Here is a 20,383-nt window from a genome sequence, read left to right as displayed (position 1 = left end):
TAAAACATTTATTACAATTTATTACAAAACAACATTGCTAAGCAAATTTTTTTTCGAAAAAGGGTTGTTTTTTGAAAGCCAATAATTATTCAAACAAAAAAACATTAACAAAAACAACATAGAACACAAAACTAATCGATACTATAAGTTATGTAACGTATTTATTGTATAAAAAACTTAAGTTTTAATTATTATCTACCAATCATATTTTCCATACATCACAACTGTACAAAAAGAATATGTAAGTTGTTCATAGCAAGGAAAATATTCATAGATATTGTAAGGTAGTAGTGATATTTCCAATTACATGTAATGATATTAAGAAAATTCCAAATAAAATAACTCAAAAATAGCTATATTGTAATCAATATGGCAGTACAATTCCAAAAATGCTGTTGTTACAATTTACTATTTTTCGTAAACATAAACATATTTTTCGCAAAAGATAAATTTTAAGTAAAAATTGATAATGTGTCCAGTTGGAATATTATTACATTCCATAATAGCATTCTATATATCTAAACCACAATTTTCAAGTTTATATTATAATAACAATTCCAAATATGTGTATAATATTGGTAATTTGAAGAAAGTAAAATTTAGGAACAAGCGTTCAATCGCAAAAAAGGGGTTACTAATAGATATAACAATCAGGTTTTATTAAGGAGTGTTAAAAAAATGTCAGAATCATTATTGTTTTTATGTTATAAGATAGGTAGTTGTTAAATGAAAATTTGTTATTGTTAAATTTATGCAATAAATAGCTTAGCTCAACTATGAAACAGACAAACACACATACACCATACTACACAGTGGAGACTTATCAAATTTAAAACCAAAAAATAAACTTATAATAATCTATGGACTAAAAGTAAATTTTATGCAATAACATATGTGTATTTTTAACAAAAACAATAAGTCTTTTAAATATATATTTATTCCTATTAGTTATCTTTTAACGATAATTGTAACTGCTATTAAGCACTTTGGTGACTGTAATTAAAACCACCATTTCCTTAATAAGAGCTACCTAGGCTCTTTACATGGAACTAATTATGTTTTTATTACAAAGCATCATTAGTCCAATTTATATATTTCTACACATTATAATGATGTTTTCATTTTTATGTAAATGAATAAGATGAACACAATTAATGAACCCAATACCTAGCTATTATAAAATACAACTACGCCAATTTTAAAAACTTACTAATGGAATAATTTAAATTAATTTTTTTTGCTATTATCAACCCAATTTATTTTGGTTAATTGATTAAAAAGTGTATCAATATTAAACAAGGAAATAATTGTAAAAAACATTTGTTAAGAGATGCTTTAAGAAAATGTGAACATATCCAAATAAAACTATAAACACGTTTGTTATGATACACTTATTTAAAATATTAAATAAAATCATGGTGATTTTATAAAGTATGCAAGGTTTATACATTTCCCAAACACAATAAAATACTGGCAAACCAACAGTCAGCAATAACATCATATTGTAAGCAGCCACCGATAACTAACACCCAGCGACAAAAGTTAATATTTATTTATTCCAAACAAGCGAACTCCGTGGAGTTGTGGCAATTTGGGGAGAAGAGAAAGGAGTAACACAATTGTGTTGACAACAAAGTGAGAAAACTCATACTTGCTGTAGAAACTAGCAAGAATGTAAAGAACGATCGGTGTCGTCATAAAAAACTTTCTTGCAGCTGTAAACTGAGTGCCAGAATCCATTTGTTCCCAATGTGTTGAATAGCGATATTTTCCCTGATCTGCCGTCTCGAATGGGGTACCCTTAATAGTGTGTAAAAACAAGTACATGCATATTCCATGAATTACGTTTGTAAGTGTCCATGATATTGAAGTAGTAAACCACGGCATACTGAGTAGTATAAGATGCAAAAATCCGGTCATGATAACATAAGTGGCCCAGATTCCCGGACTATTCCAAACAACGGTGTTGGGGTTAGAGACCTGGTTAGTGGTCCCTGCGTGCATTTTGTCAGTTTGTGATAATATAAAATCTTTTTATTTAATAACTTAGCTTTTGCAATTTGATGTCTAAGTAAAACAAAAAAAAGAGAAAATTAAAACTGGTTGATAAATATTATATTAATTGTGTAAAGTAACATTTATTGACAAACAGATCGTTATTGTTTTTAGTCTGTTAGTCTACTTAAGTTTGCTTAATTGTTAATTGTTTGGGGGTTATTTGGACTTTCTTTTATCAGTTTATAGAGTGGTCATGGCATGAAGGCCTGACTTCGAAATGACAGTTTTAAAGAGAATTGGTACCAAAGTTTTTTGGATCTCTATTAGTTTTGCACGCCCGAATTTAACAAGGCGTTATAACCTAAGTATGGCAATTGTTCAACCAGACATTAAAAATCAGTTGAAATATGTTTTAATGAGTATAACTTAGTCCGCTTTCTAAGTCAGATGTGTTAATGGGTAAACTGAATATGTGAGGGTTAGGGTAAGGGTTTAATTTATGCAACCTTTTTGTTTAATTACATGTGCCGCATTTTGGTTACACACCCTGTTTATGTAGGGCGTGCGAAACTAATAGAGATCCAGTTTTTTTAAACAACACGTTAGATCAATACTATAAGACTCATTACTGACAGACTAAATTATTTTTCAACGTTTTTAATTGATATATATACAAAATTAACGGCAAAATCAACCTAAAAATTTTCGATCTTATGTCACTCGATAAAATCATTTAACTATTTTAAAGTGAAAACTAAAAGTATAACTTGCTTCTTTAAAAAATTAAACTAAAAGTATAACTTAGTTATTTAAAAATTAAACCTAAAGTATTCATCTTAATCCAAATGCCAATAATTATCAAAATAATATTTAACAACGACAAAAAAATGTTTCCAAACAGATTTTAATAAATAAAATATATAAATACTTAAAACTACTAAAGTTTGTAAATATTATTAACAAAATACTAACCTTAAAAAAAACTTAAATTTAAAATAAAAACTACTATACAATAAACAAAATTGTGCAGTACCCAATTGTTAACTACATAAAAAAAAATGTTTATGGAAACCTTTTATGTTGACGACCTTTTATTTTAGTTGACGAATTTCTCTACGTAATTTAACCTTCACTAGAGGGGCTATATTAAATATTAAAAAGCACTGACTTTTTCAAAATAAAGCTTTTTTAAATAAAAAATATTTGTTTTTATTGCAAATATTTTCTTTTATTATTTTTTGCTTAAAAAACGAGCTACTTTTACATAATTTTATAAAACAAAACACAGTAAGTATTGCATATCAATTTTGTAATTTCAAGTAAAGTAAACACATTTCATTACTGTATACATAATATTAATAACAATAAAAAAAACTATGGCTTATACACCAGCTCAGAATTAAACGGTTCTTAGGTGTTAACTGGTAGACACAAACCTGTCTAAACTTGAACACAGTTTAAACCTTATTATGGATCGAAATTTCCACTCTTTTCTTCTTAAGACCATTTCAATCTTTTATTTTTTTAGGTTCTAATCAAAATAAAACAGAAATAAAAAAATAAAAAATAATTTTTATTTATTGACCTTTTTGTTATTTTTTTATGTAAATTTACTAATAGAATAAATATATATACTACAAATGGCAACTAAAGAACATACATGATATATTTAACCGGCAGCGTGGTGTAGTGGTAAGAACACTTGCTACACCACACATGGTGTCGTGGGTTCAATCCCCACTGATCTCATGCTGTAGCGGCCTTAAGTAAGGCGCTATAAACGGTATGAACTCCTGCTGAGCCAGCACTTAATCGACAGCATAATTATCGGGCAATTATATTCTATAATATCCCAAACTGCCACAGGCAACTTGAGACTGGGTCGGAGTAACTGATGTTACTCTATGTTTAAGTCGCGCATTCAACTTTTCCATATCAAGGATAAAGATATATACAAAAAAAATATATATATATAAAACTTCTAAATTTAAAATTTCCATAACATAATAAAACAGAAGCCTTATAATTACAATTTACTTAATATAAAAAACAAATCCATTTAAAGTAATAAACAAATGAATGGTATTTACCTTAGTAGTTTACTACCAATTAGAATAAAACTCCACTAAACAATCCTTAGACCAGGTAGATTTCTTCCAAAGCAGTATTTTTTCTTGTCGTCTCTATAAGTGTTTTCATGTTGAACACTGGATGAAGAAGTTCGACACTTTGACAAACACAATTCAAATTGATCTTCAACTGCACTAAACAACATCTGAAAAATATTTTTTACTAGATAAATGAAATCAGACAAAAAATAGTTCTTGTTTAAAATTTTATATTTATCCTCGATGTGGAAAACTTGGATTTATGACCCAAACATATAGTATCATCAGTTACACTGACCCAGTCTGAAATTGCCTATTGCAATTTGGGATATTAGGATAGAATTATCTAATAATTAGGCTGCTAATTAAGTGTTTGTTTAAAAGAAGTTCATACCGTTCAAAGCGCCTTTATCTAGGGCGCTACACGATGAGAACAGTGGGGATCAAACCCAAGACCTCATGTTGTAAAACCAAAGGTTTTGACCACTACACCACACTGCCAGTTAAAACAACCCAGGTAGAAATTGTTAAAAAACAACTGATAATATAGTTAACCTTCAAATTAAATTGGTAAGTTTATAATCTAAGTAAAAACCTGGTGTAAGGAATTCGAAGCTTCCCGAATTATTTTAGAAAGCAAAAACTTTTTGTCTGGCTGCATACAGCATGAGACACAGTGTTCATAAATTGAGCAACAATTTGAATTCGAACAACTAGAACAAATATACCTTAAACAAACGTAAGTTTAATTTAGTGAGTATTCCAACATTTATAAATTAAAGTTTAAAAATATTCCCATTTTAAGAGTTATTAAATTATTTTTATTAACCGGTTGTTATTTTTGTCCAGGTTTTTGCAACATCCAGTAAATTCTACATCAATCCTCGGACACACATATCCTAGTTCATCAGCAATAAGTTCTTTTCCCTAAAAATTACAAAACGTTAGATATAGAATTATATTTATACAGATAAACATATTGACAAATCCTTTTTTGTAAAAATGAAGTTTATTTGCTTATGCTTATAACAAAAAAATTAAAATTAAATGTTAGGATTAGATTTAGAATACCTGTAACGAGTTTCGACAAGTTGTGATTTCAGCTTCAATACTATTATTTGCCTCAACATTCCATCTTAAATTTTTGATCAATTGTTCGGCTTTCAGTCGATTTTCTGCTGACTGTCATGATAAAATAAAAAAATTATATATACATAAAGTACCAAACAACTTTTTAGTATAAAAACACTGTTTTACCTCATGTATTTTACTTCTTGTAATTCCAAATTCTTTACCTGGCTGAAATACGTTGTAAAAGAAATAAACCAACGAAGTAACAAAAATCGAAGCTAAAACCCATCTTTTTCTTAAATTCCTAATAAACATTGTAGTCACCTAAAATCTGTGAAACTTGTTTGCCTTTTTAGATACTAAAATATGTTTTCTTACAGTGACGTGGATTAAAAACAATAAAAAAACATTTTGCCTTGTTTGTACAGCTTACCAATCTAAAAATAAAACTTTGAACAAGGGAAATCACCGTTCGGTAGTTTACCAAATTAAGCAGTTTATCCTCAAAAAGTTAAATCTTTTGAACAAAGCATTAATAATTTGCAAGTTTCAATTTTTATTAACAAAAAGTACATTTTAATTATAAATACTTAAAAAAAACAAACAACATTTCAATAAGATTATGTTAAATTAATTAATCACAATGAGTTATTTGTGTAGTTAACGAAATATTCACAAATGACTGTTAGGGGCTAGTTTTTTTATAGCACTTCGCGTTAAATGTTGCAACAATAAAAATTTATATTAATAGAGAAGGTTTATCATTTGATATTAAATACATTTTTAAAAGTTATAATGTATAAACATATTATATTTGCCAATAGATGTAAAGTTTGTAAAATGGGTACTACGAAATTAAACGTTTCAAAGTGTTGTAGTTTTTACCATCTAAGTTACAATATATAAACAAAATAATTAAAGCGGTTACAGCACTGAATTTAAAATAACAAATAAAATAGCCACCACAGTTTATCAAAGCAACTTATTTTTAAATCCGACATCAATAATCAGCATTTACATTTTAAGTTACAAGTAATATCAAAAAATGTTTTTAAAGCCTTTTAGTCCAAGCAAATGCTTCCATTTGCACCACTTGTCTTTAAAACTTTTTCCAAATTCTTTTTATTTTTGTCGGACATGTGTAAAGAATTTCTGATGTCGTTCAAAGTAATCGAACACCGGTTGTGCGAATAACGACGTAACGATACACAGTTTCCAATCTGCTCCTTGATTGTCTATCAATCAAAAAATATATTAAATTTTACAGGTGTTTAAAAGGTGGCAACATCAAAAAAATGATAAATATTTGCTGTGTTTAAAACTTACTTCAATATGAAGCAATGTATTGTATTCGACCAATTCATGAAGTCGATCAAATGCCTCGTTGGAATACTGGAAGTTAAAAGTTGAGTAGGGAGTTTTTGGAGTATCAAATATGTCAAAATCTCCACGTGTGTCACCAGGCTGTCTTGGGACTCCTAAAATTAATTAATTTTTGTAAATACTAAAGTAAAAATTTTAGGCTTCCTTTTTCCTCTATGAACATAATATGGTTTGTTGGTTAAGCGCTTTAACATTTACTCCTAAGCTAAAAAACATTAAGCAGCACAATAACCTATACCATCAAATTAATATGATTGCAAATAGTAAAAGAAATTCGAGATCAAATTTGAGTAACAAAAAATATATATATAAACCTGGCTTTGAGAATTTACGGAAAGACAAGTTGACAAGAACAAAGTGAATGATGATTGGTGCTCGGTCATCCGAATCGTCCTTAAACACGTAACATTCTTTCATTCCTTCTCGGTCGTAAACAGTTTTGTCAATTTTCGGAAAAGAAAGTTGGTGAAGTCTTGCCCATTTCTCGGCTAACAAGATTTCCTATTAAAAAATCAAAAATAAAAAGTTGACCGTTATTTACTTTTTCATTTTTTATCCTATACGTTTTAACAGTCCTATTAATTTAATAACAGAGAAATAAATAACTCTAAAACAAAATTTATAGAAAAAGTAACTTCAACTAAAATTACCTTGAACGGTTCATGGTTGTCACTCGGCCTTGCACTGAAGTCAAACGATATGATTAGATCTACTGCTCTTTGTGGTCGTAAAAGTACTGGATATGGTGAGTTAAAAGTCAGTCCTGAATCAACGAGATGAACCTTCTTCTTTTTTACTTCAATCGGTTCATGAATTTGTTGAAACTCTTCCTCTAAAACAAATGAAGTACACAGATTTAATGAATTATTTTAATTGTTTAACTTTCAATATAATGTCGTAACGTTGATCAAGTATTAGAATGGTTATATAAATTTTCACCTACCCTCATCTAAATTACTCTTCATTTCCTTAGGAGTAAATGGTGAAAGTGGGTAAGTCTGGTTTAACGAAATTCCCCTCATGTAGTTTAAAATTTTTCCTGCTCTATATTCACGACTCTGCAATAATAGGTCAGTTTAAAATTTGTAAAAATTCGTAAACTGCATTTATACATATTATAGCACACAACTTTCTAATCTAATAATTTATTTCAGTTAGACAACAATATTATCTTTAAATAGGTTCTTACTTAGTGAAACAAATTATAATATTTAACTAAAGAATAATCAAATGCAATAGAAAAAAATATACCTGCATAAAGTCTTGTCCAAGAATTCTTGTTGCAAAAGAATTAATGATCGACTTTTTTGGAGCTTCGACGTTGTTATTTTCAGCATCGTCATCTTTCGCACCTCCTCCTACTATCCACGCGGGTAAAATACTCCCCCTGCGTACTTCACTGAAAGTAAAAAAATTTTGAAACTACCTCACAATATTCAATGGCAAAAACTTGTTTAAACAACATATACTGTAATGTAATTCCGTATCACGAAATAATTTAAATAAAATCTTTACTTACTTTTTGTCGTTAGAGGGTGCCGAAGAACCAAAAATCCAACTGGACCATGACGATTTTTGACTGTAAAAAATGAATAGAGTAAGTACAATAAAACCTATTTTGACCTCACATCACAATAATAAATATTTTTTATGAATTTTAAAATTTTATAATTTTTTTTTTACTCTTCTTCTGAATTCTCTTTTTTGTTGATATCAAGTTGCTCCGAAGCATCCACAAACTCCTCATCATCATCATCGTCGTCATCTTTGTCATCTTCCGAATCGCTACTTTCCTCCAAGGTTCCAGTCGGAGGTATTCCCCTTTTGGACATCCGTTTTTGTTGCCTAATAGACCCTTGTTTAAACGAAGCATCTACACAAAAAAGATTAAAGTTTTGTTTATTTTCAACAAAAACTTTTAAAAATTACTTGAGAAGAATAATAAATTATTTGCTTTTTTGTTATTAAATAGTCGCTAGTATAAATATGACTTACTCAGTTCACTTTCCAACTCTTCACGTTCATCAACTTTACCATTTGTCGCTTTTCCTTTATTTTTTTCAACCAGTCTGTTAAATAAGATAGAAAAAGCGCTCCCCCAAACACCCTAAAAGCAATGTTTAATTTTGTAAAATAAGATTTGAGAAAAAGTTACATAATTCACGGGCAAAACTGTAATTTAACACTTGTTATGTTATGGGCACATGTTTTATTATTAGGTAGGTTGTAATACAAATTTCTTCTCTGAATTTTTTGGCTAACTAAAACATTGTTTACCATCAGAAAATGTAATGGTGTTTCTTCGAATTTTTTTGCCAAAATTCCCATGAAAAATTTGCTTCCAAAGTGTGTCGTGGTCATAAAAGTTGCGTATTTTGCAATTCCAATTTCGTAAGGACTAAACTCGACCCAATCTGATAATAAATTATTAAAAATATTATTAAAAGAAATTTAGTATAATTCCATTTAATAGTAAGAAACACTTAAAAATTAGGCTATGCTAGCAAAGTTAAAATTACTTTGCAAAACACAAGTCGGCTTTGGTCAACAATGGTATATTGCATTTGACTAATAACCATAACAATGATTCATCGTTAATTTATAACATATACACGTTGGGTATACATCCTGAACAATCATAATCAAACATAACAAACGATTATAATGCAAAACAGAGACACACAACAAAGTATTTTTTAATAAAGAGGTTCACTTATTAAACATAAGAACAAAATCATTTGCATTTTACCGTGAAACTTCATTGCAGACATGTTGGGCCGAACATGTAAGCAAGTAAGAAGCGGCATTGGGGCTGCCCCGTCTTGAATTTTATCTTGAAAGTCAGACAGTCTTGCTGTTTCCATTTTCTATAAACAGTCATAATATTTAAATTAAACATTTTAATTTTTAAATTTATGAAAATTGATTAGTTTTTAAAATGGACTTATATAGTCAATTTTGTGTTGTGGGAATTTTAAAACAGCTTTATAATATTCAAATTGCTTGCAAGATTGTTAAAACATGACACAAAATTAAAAATACAAATTACATCACATCAACAATGTTTTGACTATGTTCATGAATTTATGGATTTTAAACTTTAAACCGGATAAAAATTGGACCTTACACTTAAACCTGTTCATGAGTCAACTATAAATTTAGGTTTGATCATCGTAAATAAAATATAATCCCCCTGTCAATAAAGTCAGTAAAAAGCATTTGTTTGACACTATGGTTTATAACTTAAGTTAAATTTGAACTCTGACTCAACAAAAAAGAAATATAATGCATCTAGTTAACAATTAATTTACTTTGATCGTGTATGGACAATGTTAACAATTCAACAAAAATTCAAACAATTTTATTAATTTGACATCAGACTGTTTCGCGTTGTTAATTTTTAATCATTTTAAAAGCATCACATTATGACACAAAACGTTACTCGCTTTTTTGAACAATAAATTTTTAAACACATTTATTATGTTTGTTTATTACACAAACCTTTGGTCCCAACAACGTTTGCCCAATAAGAAGTCCAAAAAAGTCGGTAAAAGTAACCGGTTGACCTGCCTTCTTTTTCGCATGAAGCCGTCGACTGCAAAACATTTAATTTGATGTTATGTTAAAAAAAATATGCAGGTAATTCAGAGACAAAACAAAATATTCTTAGAAATTTAAAAAAATATTTTGCTTTCCTGGAAAAAAAATTCGTAGTAATGTATATTTATTTAACATTTTACGTAACAACCTGAGTAAGTTACATAACATTTTTCCAATCTCATTGCTTGCTAAATCATTACCCTAAATACCCCATAATACCCTCCCTAATTAAGTTTAATAAGAAATTTGTGAAAACCATACCTATATCGCATTAGGCATTCAGGCCTGAGTAACCAAAATGGGCTGTTTGAAATGTTGTCTCTTATCTCCCCATTTACACCATCAGTGCCTTTTTGAGGGAAATCTTCGTGAGCATAAAGAGTCGAAACGTACCTAAAACCAAATAGATTTAATTTTACTCAATATCACAAAAAATAAAATTAAAAATATAACTTAAGAATATACCAGTAGTGATTTTAATTGTCTTACCAAGAAGATCCAGATAAGCCAGCAATGTAAGTGACACAGTTAAGCAACCCAGTATCATGTAATGCTTTCACTGCACCAGAGTAACCGGTCATGGCCCTGAAGCCACCACCAGAACCCAGCACCGCAATAGTTGGTGTCTAAATTAAACAAAAAATATATTGTTAATAAATATTTTTAAATTTTGAATTTTAGATAACACTTATGTGTATTGCTTTTTAATACAATAAGTTGTTTTTATATGAATTTAATAATACATAAATTTTGATGCATATAAAACAACAAAACAATTTTAAAAGAATTGTTGTTTAGTTCATTATCCAGAGTTTCGTTATTTAATTTTATATATTACAAAATATGTCACCTCTCTTAAAGTTATGGGGCCGGACTTCATTAGTTTCTTGATACTAGTATATACAATTCTTTTTCTTGCCGATCGAAAATCTTTTTCTTCTTTGCAAAGAGCCAAGCTTGCTCTTATATCTGTATCAAACCTGTAACGATTTACAATTCGTTCATAAAATAAGACGAACTTTAACACCCATTTAAAAGTGGATTTTCGAGTTTTAATTGTACAAACATCTTTGATTGACAACTTCATAATTGGAACAAGGATTAGATTTTTTAGGTGAGTCTAAGTAATGCAATTCCTGTATGTAGAATAAATAATTGCACACATACAAAACAATTTCTGACAACTATCCAACCCACGCATTTATCAATAAAATTATTTTACAATGAGGTCACAAACAATAAACTTACTTGACTTCTTTGTGAAAGGAAATGTCAACTTCCGATGTCTAAAAATATTGTTTTAGTAAGATGCGCAGTTATCAAAATATAGGTTTAAGTTTTTGTTAATAATATTAAACCAAGGCCTAAAAATGTTATGAATCGATCGCCAGTCATAAAATCAAATGTAAACTGTCAAAAATTTAAAATAGATTTATTAAAAAATAAAACATTTTCTACCTCGTTTAAACTAAACGTTCTGTAAACCGTCTCATCCAACGGAATATTGGCAATATCAAATTCAACCGAAGCCATCCTTTCGTCCATTGCATAATTTTTATCCATTAAGATAATCTTAAAGGAAAAGGAAATGATGATTTATTATAGTTTTATTATAACGCATTAGCTTGGCTGTAAGTTATATGTTACGGTTATTAATATACACTTAGTTAAATTATATAGCAAGAATGAGTAAGCATTATATTAATTGAACGGTGTGAACCTGATGGTATAAAATTTATCACCCTAATGGACTGTATCAAATAAATAACATTTAATTATATTATATTTATACTTGTTATTCTTAATAAGAATCGTTGTAAATTGTTACATTGTCAAGTGAGAGAATCAAAATACCATTTTTTTAAACCTGTTAACCTTACCTCTGCTATAACTTTTTCCTCGGCTGGATCTAAGAGATAAGTTAGTTCTTCATTCCACTCCGGATCGGTAACGTTGTCAATGTGCTTCGTCATCTTGCGTCCGTCCGGAGCGTTCCGGATGTGAACGATGACGTAGGGATCAGGCGTGTCCACTAAATACATGTGACGTCATGAAACGTGATTGTTTATAGGTGAATTTGGAGTAAAAAAGTAAAGCCACGAAATTTCCGCTTTAAGAAGAAAGGCCGTTAACATTAATGACTAGCACAATGACAAATTGATACAATCAATTACGTAACGATGACAACGCGTTTTCTTTTTCAGAAATTTGATCACAGTTCTAGGATTAGATTGGTCAAAACGTTACCTATCTTTGATGTTATACCAAATAAGAATTACAGAAATAATACTCTGGAATTTAGTAATAACAACTATAGGCTTACTTATATCACCAAACAGTCCCTTTGTGATGTTTCGCCCCCTTAAAACGCAGACTTTGAGAAAATGGCAAGGCTCTCTCTCCACCTGTAACAATAAATTCAATAAAAATTCCCACTTCAAATTGTGACAATAAATATAAAAATGTTATAGGTCATAAATTTAAAACGTTAACTATACAAATATTTTTAGTCTTAAAAAATAAATTTGTTTAAAGTATTGAAATTTGACTCGAGACAGTTTATGTGTTTAATTCCTAGTATTCTGAAAAGGTAATGTTTTACAAATTTTACCTCGAAAAATTGAAAGGGATCTGTCTTTTCTCCATTTCCGCGGACTATGAAAAAAAATACATAATTAATCAAACCATAATCAAAAAAACTTTTTGTGTCAAGTTTTGAGCTAAAATAAACAAAATCTATACTATAAATGACAACCAATCCTAAAAATATATATATATATATAAATTAAATGGAAATCTATATAGCAAACTACATAAGTAGTAATATCCTATTAAGCAATGTATTATGTATTGTTTGGTTATTTTATCAAATAAGTGAAAGTTATTGAAAGTGTAAACAGAAAATAAAAATTCTAATAATAAACACAAAATTAAATTACTGTTGAATGATTTTAATTTAGGTAATTTAGGTTATATTATTCTGAAAGCAACAAAATTGTAATAAATTAATATTTCAATTTAAAAAAAATAACTTAACAAAAAAAGATTTTAAATTTTTAGGTTGTTTCTTAATCAACACCTTCAAGAATTGCATGGTTCATTTAAAAGTAGGATTGTATTCAAAAATTGTGTGTTTTTTTGTTAAAAAGTAGCGATGCGCTTAATTCAATTAGCATTGCGCTGAAATAAGGTCAACCTGTTTACCGAATATCATAATTTATAGAATAATCTTATTAGTTGAAGGGTGTGAATCATTGAATTATCCATCAAAATACATTTTGCAAAATTTATGTAATGCTAAAAAATTTCACAATAACATTACTTTCTCGCAATAACGATACCATCAAAAAATTTAGGTTTATCAGTTACCAAAAATTCAAGTTTTTTATAACAGTATTATGACCTAAGGCAAGTTAGGTTATTTGTAATTGTATTATGACCTAAGGCAAGTTAGGTAAAACTAACAAAATTGTTGGTTAACCTATAGAGTATAACATATGGCACTAAAATTACTTATTTTTCCATATTAATTTAGAATCGCTTTGTTAAATTTTAAAAAAATCGAGTTCAATTTGTTGAATATAAATTAAAAAAAAAACATATTTTTAATAAATTTCAAGATCTTTTTTTTTTAATAATTTAAACAAAGTCTAACTTTCTATAATAAAAAAAGGAATCACATTGTTTTATAACTTACTGTATACACATATAAACTAACCACCAACACATTTCAACCAAGCAAAAATCTATCAAATCTTGTTATATAAACGCCTCACTAAAATCTCACAAAACTTACGGATTCCATTCTTCATGGCCTCATGTCTTAAATCTTCTAACTTTCGTCCGGAATGGACTCTTTTGTTTGCCGCGTTAATGATCTCATTATTTTTCGTGACGTTTGGTTTCTTTACCGCGTTGTTTCTTCCTAATTTTCGAGTCGTATCCGACACAATGTCTTCAATTACTTCTTCCATGCTGTTAAGGCGGAGAATTTCCGGGGAACAAACCAGGTTATCGTCGCCGTACTCGGGGAACTTGAATCGTCTAGACGACATGGTACCAGCCTTTGGGCGATACGGTACCCAGTCAAGCGCAGCTAAACTTTTTCTAATAACTTACTTACAGATTTTTAAAAGTGCAACTAGACGCTTAATAACATGCACTTTCGCTTATCGTTTTTCTGAAGTGAAAGAAATTTTATACTTAGTTTAAAAGAACAACCAACCTCTAATTTAATAAGAATATAAAACATTACTTTTATCTATGCATTTATCTTAGATGTCATTTCTCTTTACTTTAATAGGTTTTACATATTAAACAAATGTTTACCCTGCCTAAATAAAAATTCCCAACGATCAAGGGAGCAATTACATCAGAACTTTGTAAGTTAAAAACACTACAAAGAATACCAACCTAAGCTATATAATTTAATTTACACTGTTATTGTTTTATTTACAGGGGCAGTGTAGGCTACATATAGTTAATATATCTACCAATGATATAAGCTGCTTAAACAATGCACCTTATTTATAACAACATGCTTCATTGGCAATTCGAACTCCTTTACCGCGGTAAATGGTTGACTACAGCTGCTATAGATTTTTATAAACAAGCTGCAAAATTTATTCAATGGCTATACATATTCTTTTTCTTTTTAATTTAAATGCAAAATTAATTAAATTACCTTGGAATAAAACACTGCTGTTTATCATTTGTATATTCTAACACAAGATTTACCAATTAACCATGCGTGTCTATGTATCATGCGCATGCTTCAAGAAAGCATGAGTAATAATGTGACCGGTTATTTATTCAGCCCACGAACGCATAAGAACAACATTAACGTTATGTCAATGCGCTAAGAAATCAAACTATCAACGCTTAATATACATTAACTAAGAAATAACATATGTTGAATGTTGTAATATCATAGAACTCTAAAAACACAATGTATTCGCGCGAATGAGTTTTGAACCGGTAAATCTGTTTTGATCTGCTGGTAAACATGTCCATATATTCTGAAAGCTGCCTGCTGTATAAAAACTAAACATAAAAGGTGTACGTATTAACATATATATAATTGTCTATACTCTTTGGCCCAACATTTGAAAAATGCCCTATGTCTAATAAAAAGGACACTGGTTAAATAAAAATAAAACCGGAATGATTCAGGTTCTAAATTTGCAATAAATTCTGTTTGCTGAACCGCATCGCCTGTTAGCATGGACCTCATTTACAACACGGTCAAACCCATGAAGCGAAACTGCGAATCACGTAATACAGCTCTTTCCTTTTAAGCCATCAATATTGATATCCGATATTGTTCCTATAAAATAGGCCAGAAACCTAAGTAGGCGAATAAAGGTGGAACGTTACTTTCCGCGACAAAAGGGTACCTAAAATCGCTTTCCACGTGACTAGGTCTTTTAAAAACATTCCTTAATACCTTACAATTTAATGTTTACTAAAACCTGGTTGGTTAGCAGAGGCGACCAATCGAAAATATGACGTCAGAAAAACTTTAAAAGGTTTCAGGTCACTCAGTTATGATAAATAGTAACCTGCGAATATTCTCCATACTTAAAAGTTTTTACCCCGTGAATCATTTGATTTATCCATACAATATCAAAGTAAACTCTCCTACTCTATTATTTTTCATATATTTCGCAATAACTTTTAGATTTTTGCGTAACAGATTTGAAATACTTTTGCTTCAGGCAAATATTTTTGCCTAATCCTTAACACACATAGGTGCTAATTTAAAAATAATGCCGTTCCGTAACATTCGTTCGGCTGTAAATACTGATTGTAACTATAGCAAGTGGTGGTCTTAAATATCTCGAATTTACAAAAAAAAATTTAATTATATTACAGATATTTTCGCTTTAGTCATTATTGCTCGGATCAACCCGAAAAGCGAAAAAACACTTTTTTAATTAAAATTGATGCTTTGTATATGATACATTGCACAATTTTTTTTTTGTTAACACAAATATTCTATTAAAATTTACGTGCAACAAAAATGAAGAAATAGTTAATTATTATTAAAATTGAAGTTGCATGTTACGAAACGTAGACAAAATTAATTTATTACAGTACTTTCTCCTAAACGCAATGTAATAACTAATATTGTACGTAGTACGTATTAACTAATTTATAACAACAAATTTAATGTTGTTAATTGTAAACAAATGACATAAACAAGTTTGTTTAATTGATATTTGAATTGTTACTAACTGAACCTAAACCAGGTTAAACGACAAAAGGTTTGGTTAAAAGCTTTAAAACAACTAAAAAGGCTGCAAACTGAAACCTCTATTGTTGTCAAGTGACCTAAAAGAACCTACCCCCAAAACGATTTTTGGGAGTATTTATTTAAGCAACTTTGCTAAAAACGCGAAGTTTCGACAAGACAAAAGTCACGTAATTGTTCTGAATAAAAGTCACGTAGTAGCCAGTTGATTGGTTAATATTATTATTAAAGATATTTGTACTGACCTAAATTAAATCTTCTTACAGCCCACCGCTTTAGTAATTCAGCACGATCACCCGTACTCGAGTCATTTTCCGTTAAATTTTCTTTTGAGTTTTTGTCCGTTTTGTTTCCATTTTCGTCGACATTTTCTGCCACTCCGTTACTTTTAACTTCAAGACCGTTTATCTTAGTATCGTTTATATTAATTTTGGGTATATTGTCCTGAAGTATTAACCGTTCATTATTACCGTTTTTGATTGTTTCTGTAGTGCTTTCTTCCGTTTTTTTGCTAACGAGATTTGCATTTCCCTCGATTTGTATATTTTTTTGCATCTGTTCGGGTAGGCAGTCGAAAAACTCGGCAGATTCAAGACTGTCGTATCTTTCTATCGTTTGAAGTGGTAGCGGCGACTTTTTAGTAAGAGGTGGAATTTCTTGAAACCTGCTAACTGATTGCATGTCACATTTTACTGCTTTTTGTTTCTTTAAAACGTTTGGCGAAGATTGCCCACGAGTTTTTCTCAATAAGGGCTTTCTAACAGAAGTCATATTTATAAGAAATTATTTAAAAAAACTTTTTAATTTTAAAAAAACGTACAAATCTTGGCTAAAATAATTTTAAAATTTTATAAATACAAAATGTTCTCTTTTACTTAACACAGTATTCTCCTGAAGTTAAAACAACACAAAGCAACTCGAAAAACAAAATTGCTCAATTTTTTTTTTGTTATAAAATGTATAACAATGCAAAGATATTACCCGGAATACAAATATGACTTCAAAAAAAAAACTTTTAAACCCTAATCCATACAATTTGAAATGCGTAAGCTACCCTTCCTATTCGCGTCAGATGCGGAATAATAACTAGTTATCGGCCTAACTGGCTTAATGGTGGACGCCGTTACGAATGAACAAGCAAGCACGTTGAAGTGTCCTTTTACTTTACCCTACACCGGCTACGAGTTTTATATTTTTAACTTAAACTACGGTCAAAAATATTTGACCGATACTTCCAACTTTACTAAACATGACAAAACTTTTTATTTAAAAAGCAGTTGTTCATACATTGAACTATTGTCTTACCAATTGCAATATTGGTCTCAAAGTTTTCCGCAATTGACTTTTAAAACAAATAACATACATTATAACCATGTTGTAATCTAGTTTAGTTTTGTCCCTATCTGTAATTTAGCTAACAAACTAGCCAGGTGCAAAATATATATTGCTGAACACGTTTTGGTTTAAAATACTCAAACACACATTTAACTGTAAGGTCAAACATGTTAGACAATGAATCTAACTTTAATTTAAATGTTTTGTAAATACCGTATTACCAACACGAATAAAATTTATTAGATTTGTGATTTATTACTTAGTTTATCTCTGCAACATCAATTAATCATTTTAGTGATGGTCAAAACAAAGCTATGACAATATCACAAACGCTAAATATGAATGATAATATTTTCAAATGTCAGTTATTGAGATAGCTTTAGAATCAAATACTTGCGTAAACTTTGTAAATAACTTCTCTTAAAAAATAAAAGTTGTTCTCCGTTATTTAAATTTACTATAAAATCTTATGGTTATACGATTAACCCTTTTCCTAACTACTAAAAACAAATAATTATTTTGATCAAATTCCTACTGTTTATGTCAAACACAATCTGGTATGTGTTTATGTCAAACACAATCTGGTAAGTTTCCTATTATCAAAAAACACGTGAAAAACAAGGATAGATTACAGTGCTTTTAAGTAATAAAACGAGCAACATTTTTGTTGTTGGGGTAAAGTTTCTTTAAAGTAGGAAAAATTTTTTGAAAAACGGATAAGCCGAAAATTGCTATTTTATTTTGTTGATACTTAAAAACCGCGCATGTTGGATTCATAAGGCGGTTATAACGAGCGTAATTTGGGTAAACTTTTAAGGCATAAACTATAGAATTGTTTTTTTTTATTTATCTTTATCCTCGATGTGGGAAAGTCGAATGCGCGACTTAAACATAGAGTAACATAAGTTACTCCGACCCAGTTTCGAGTTGCCTGTGGCAGTTTGGGATATTATAGATTATAATTGCCCAGTAATAATGCTGCTAATTAAGTGATGGCTTAGCAGGAGTTCATACCGTTTATAGCACCTTACTCAAGGGCGCTACAGCATGAGATCAGTGGGGGATGAACCCACGACCTCATGTGTGGTGTAGCAAGTGTTCTTACCGCTACACCACGCTGCCGGTTTGCTACCAATTTGTAAATCTTTAGTTGATCAAACTTAAACAAGTGAGTTTTTTAACACTAATAGGATTAAACTTACAAAGATTAATTGATAATCACCTTGATCTAGTTGTGTTGCAAGCTTTCCAGCTACCAAAGCAGTTGTAGAAAAAGAATGCTTCAACTTTGGACGCAGCGGTCTCCTCTTTGCAAGTTTTCGTTTTGTGTTGGGTTTGCCTTCTGTCTCTAACCCGACCTCTTGTGGCGGCGTGTACTTGACATTTTCGTCGTCGCTTTGCGATGAAAGAAAACTTTCTATTTCTACACTAGCAGCATGACGCGTCTCTTTTAGTGGTGTTTTAGCAAGTTCTTTCATGAGTCAGGTTCTTTACACATTTATTACTTAAGCAACTTCAATGATTTTTGTCAAAAAGTTTATCTAAATCTGGTAAAAAAGTGTTTGAATTTTAAGAGTTAATATTAAAAAAAACAACAAAATAAAAAAATCATGTTAAAATAAATTAAAATTGTAAACTTTTAAGTCAGACTGCCTCCCAAATACCTAAAAAACATACTCTTATGTAAGAATGAATTAAGGAAACAATAAACTTTTTTCTACGATGTCTACAACATATAATCTAACTGTTACAGTACAAAAAATATTCTAAATAAATAACACAATACTATATGGCAAAATCACAAGTACTGCTACACAAACCTTTCACGTTTTTTTAACAACTTGTGTTTACCTGTTTAAATGTAAAACAGTCCCAAACCAGTGTTAGGAACTAATACAATATAAACTTTAATTTAGAAATAACAGTATTAAAGTATTAAATTTAATAATTTTAGCCCCAAGCAATTTTAAAAGTCAGATTATATGAAAAATAAACGACTAGACATTAAATATCATAACCACATACAGAATTAGTTCAAATATTAATTATATATATTAAATATAATAAGAGGAAGTATAAGTGAACCTGCGTGTTGTGCACTTTAAACTGGTTTTTGAAATACCCGAATTCCTGCTATCGATTTCCTTTTCCAGTGTTAACGCTTAAATTAATATTTCATTATTTTATAAGGTAGTTTATATTTGTATATCATTAAAAATACAATATTCTAATTACTTTTATTTTCCTGTTTTCAAACTTACAATCTGGGCTTTTTATTTTTTACCTATAGTATCTATGGTTATATTAAATATATTTACAGAGTTTTTTTTAAACGTATTCAATTACTTACGATATTTCAGCTGAAAACTTTTTTTTTAAATCAAGAAATTTCGTTCTCTGTTAAGCTTTTTAACAAAAATACTGACGTCGCGTTTAAATCGAACGCACGACAGTAGTCACGTGACTAGACGCATGCGTCACACAAATTATAGGCCGATTTTTGGGAAGAAAATAAAAAATTGCCATTTTTAAGGTCAAACGTTACGAAAATTTAAAAGTCACCAATGAAAGTTTTCTTAAAAATCTACCAAAGTTTTAACATTTTCGTGATGTTATATAGAAGGTGGGCGCCAAT

The 20,383-nt window shown here is 29.5% G+C and overlaps 3 protein-coding genes across 5 annotated transcripts; all 3 read right to left on the bottom strand.

Annotated features, from left to right (window-relative positions):
• On the bottom strand, window positions 1-2,063 carry LOC145741485 (ORM1-like protein 2). Its single transcript, XM_082559079.1, has one exon. It carries the CDS (start codon window positions 2,002-2,004, stop codon window positions 1,543-1,545), a length of 462 nt encoding a protein of 153 aa, XP_082415205.1. The 5' UTR covers window positions 2,005-2,063; the 3' UTR covers window positions 1-1,542.
• A 1,156-nt stretch (window positions 2,064-3,219) lies between these two features.
• On the bottom strand, window positions 3,220-5,596 carry LOC145743956 (SREBP regulating gene protein-like). The gene is made up of 6 exons (XM_082562036.1): window positions 5,364-5,596; window positions 5,178-5,288; window positions 4,936-5,033; window positions 4,702-4,834; window positions 4,089-4,273; window positions 3,220-3,529 (listed from the first exon to the last, which is right to left on the bottom strand). The coding sequence occupies exons 1-5, from the start codon at window positions 5,490-5,492 to the stop codon at window positions 4,124-4,126; spliced, it is 621 nt and encodes a 206-aa protein (XP_082418162.1). The 5' UTR covers window positions 5,493-5,596; the 3' UTR covers window positions 3,220-3,529; window positions 4,089-4,123.
• Window positions 5,597-5,719: 123 nt separating this feature from the next.
• Window positions 5,720-19,289, bottom strand: LOC145743955 (cytosolic phospholipase A2-like). Of its 3 annotated transcripts, XM_082562033.1 has the most exons (22): window positions 18,971-19,289; window positions 16,659-17,084; window positions 12,772-12,815; window positions 12,484-12,565; window positions 12,041-12,192; window positions 11,619-11,732; window positions 11,409-11,446; window positions 11,011-11,140; window positions 10,650-10,786; window positions 10,422-10,553; window positions 10,062-10,155; window positions 9,310-9,427; window positions 8,838-8,974; window positions 8,556-8,667; window positions 8,244-8,433; window positions 8,080-8,139; window positions 7,812-7,959; window positions 7,504-7,618; window positions 7,211-7,392; window positions 6,875-7,061; window positions 6,504-6,655; window positions 5,720-6,412 (listed from the first exon to the last, which is right to left on the bottom strand). In XM_082562033.1, exons 1-22 carry the CDS (start codon window positions 19,224-19,226, stop codon window positions 6,239-6,241), a joined length of 3,180 nt encoding a protein of 1,059 aa, XP_082418159.1. In that variant the 5' UTR covers window positions 19,227-19,289; the 3' UTR covers window positions 5,720-6,238. The 3 variants fall into 3 exon arrangements, with proteins under 3 accessions (XP_082418159.1, XP_082418161.1, XP_082418160.1); XM_082562035.1 differs by lacking the exon at window positions 16,659-17,084; XM_082562034.1 differs by lacking the exons at window positions 16,659-17,084; window positions 18,971-19,289 and adding an exon at window positions 13,957-14,336.
• Window positions 19,290-20,383: the final 1,094 nt, after the last annotated feature.

Source organism: Corella eumyota, chromosome 2 (assembly GCF_963082875.1).
Source record: "Corella eumyota chromosome 2, kaCorEumy4.1, whole genome shotgun sequence".
Taxonomy (NCBI): domain Eukaryota; kingdom Metazoa; phylum Chordata; class Ascidiacea; order Phlebobranchia; family Corellidae; genus Corella; species Corella eumyota.
This window is presented reverse-complemented; position numbering and strand designations above follow the sequence as displayed.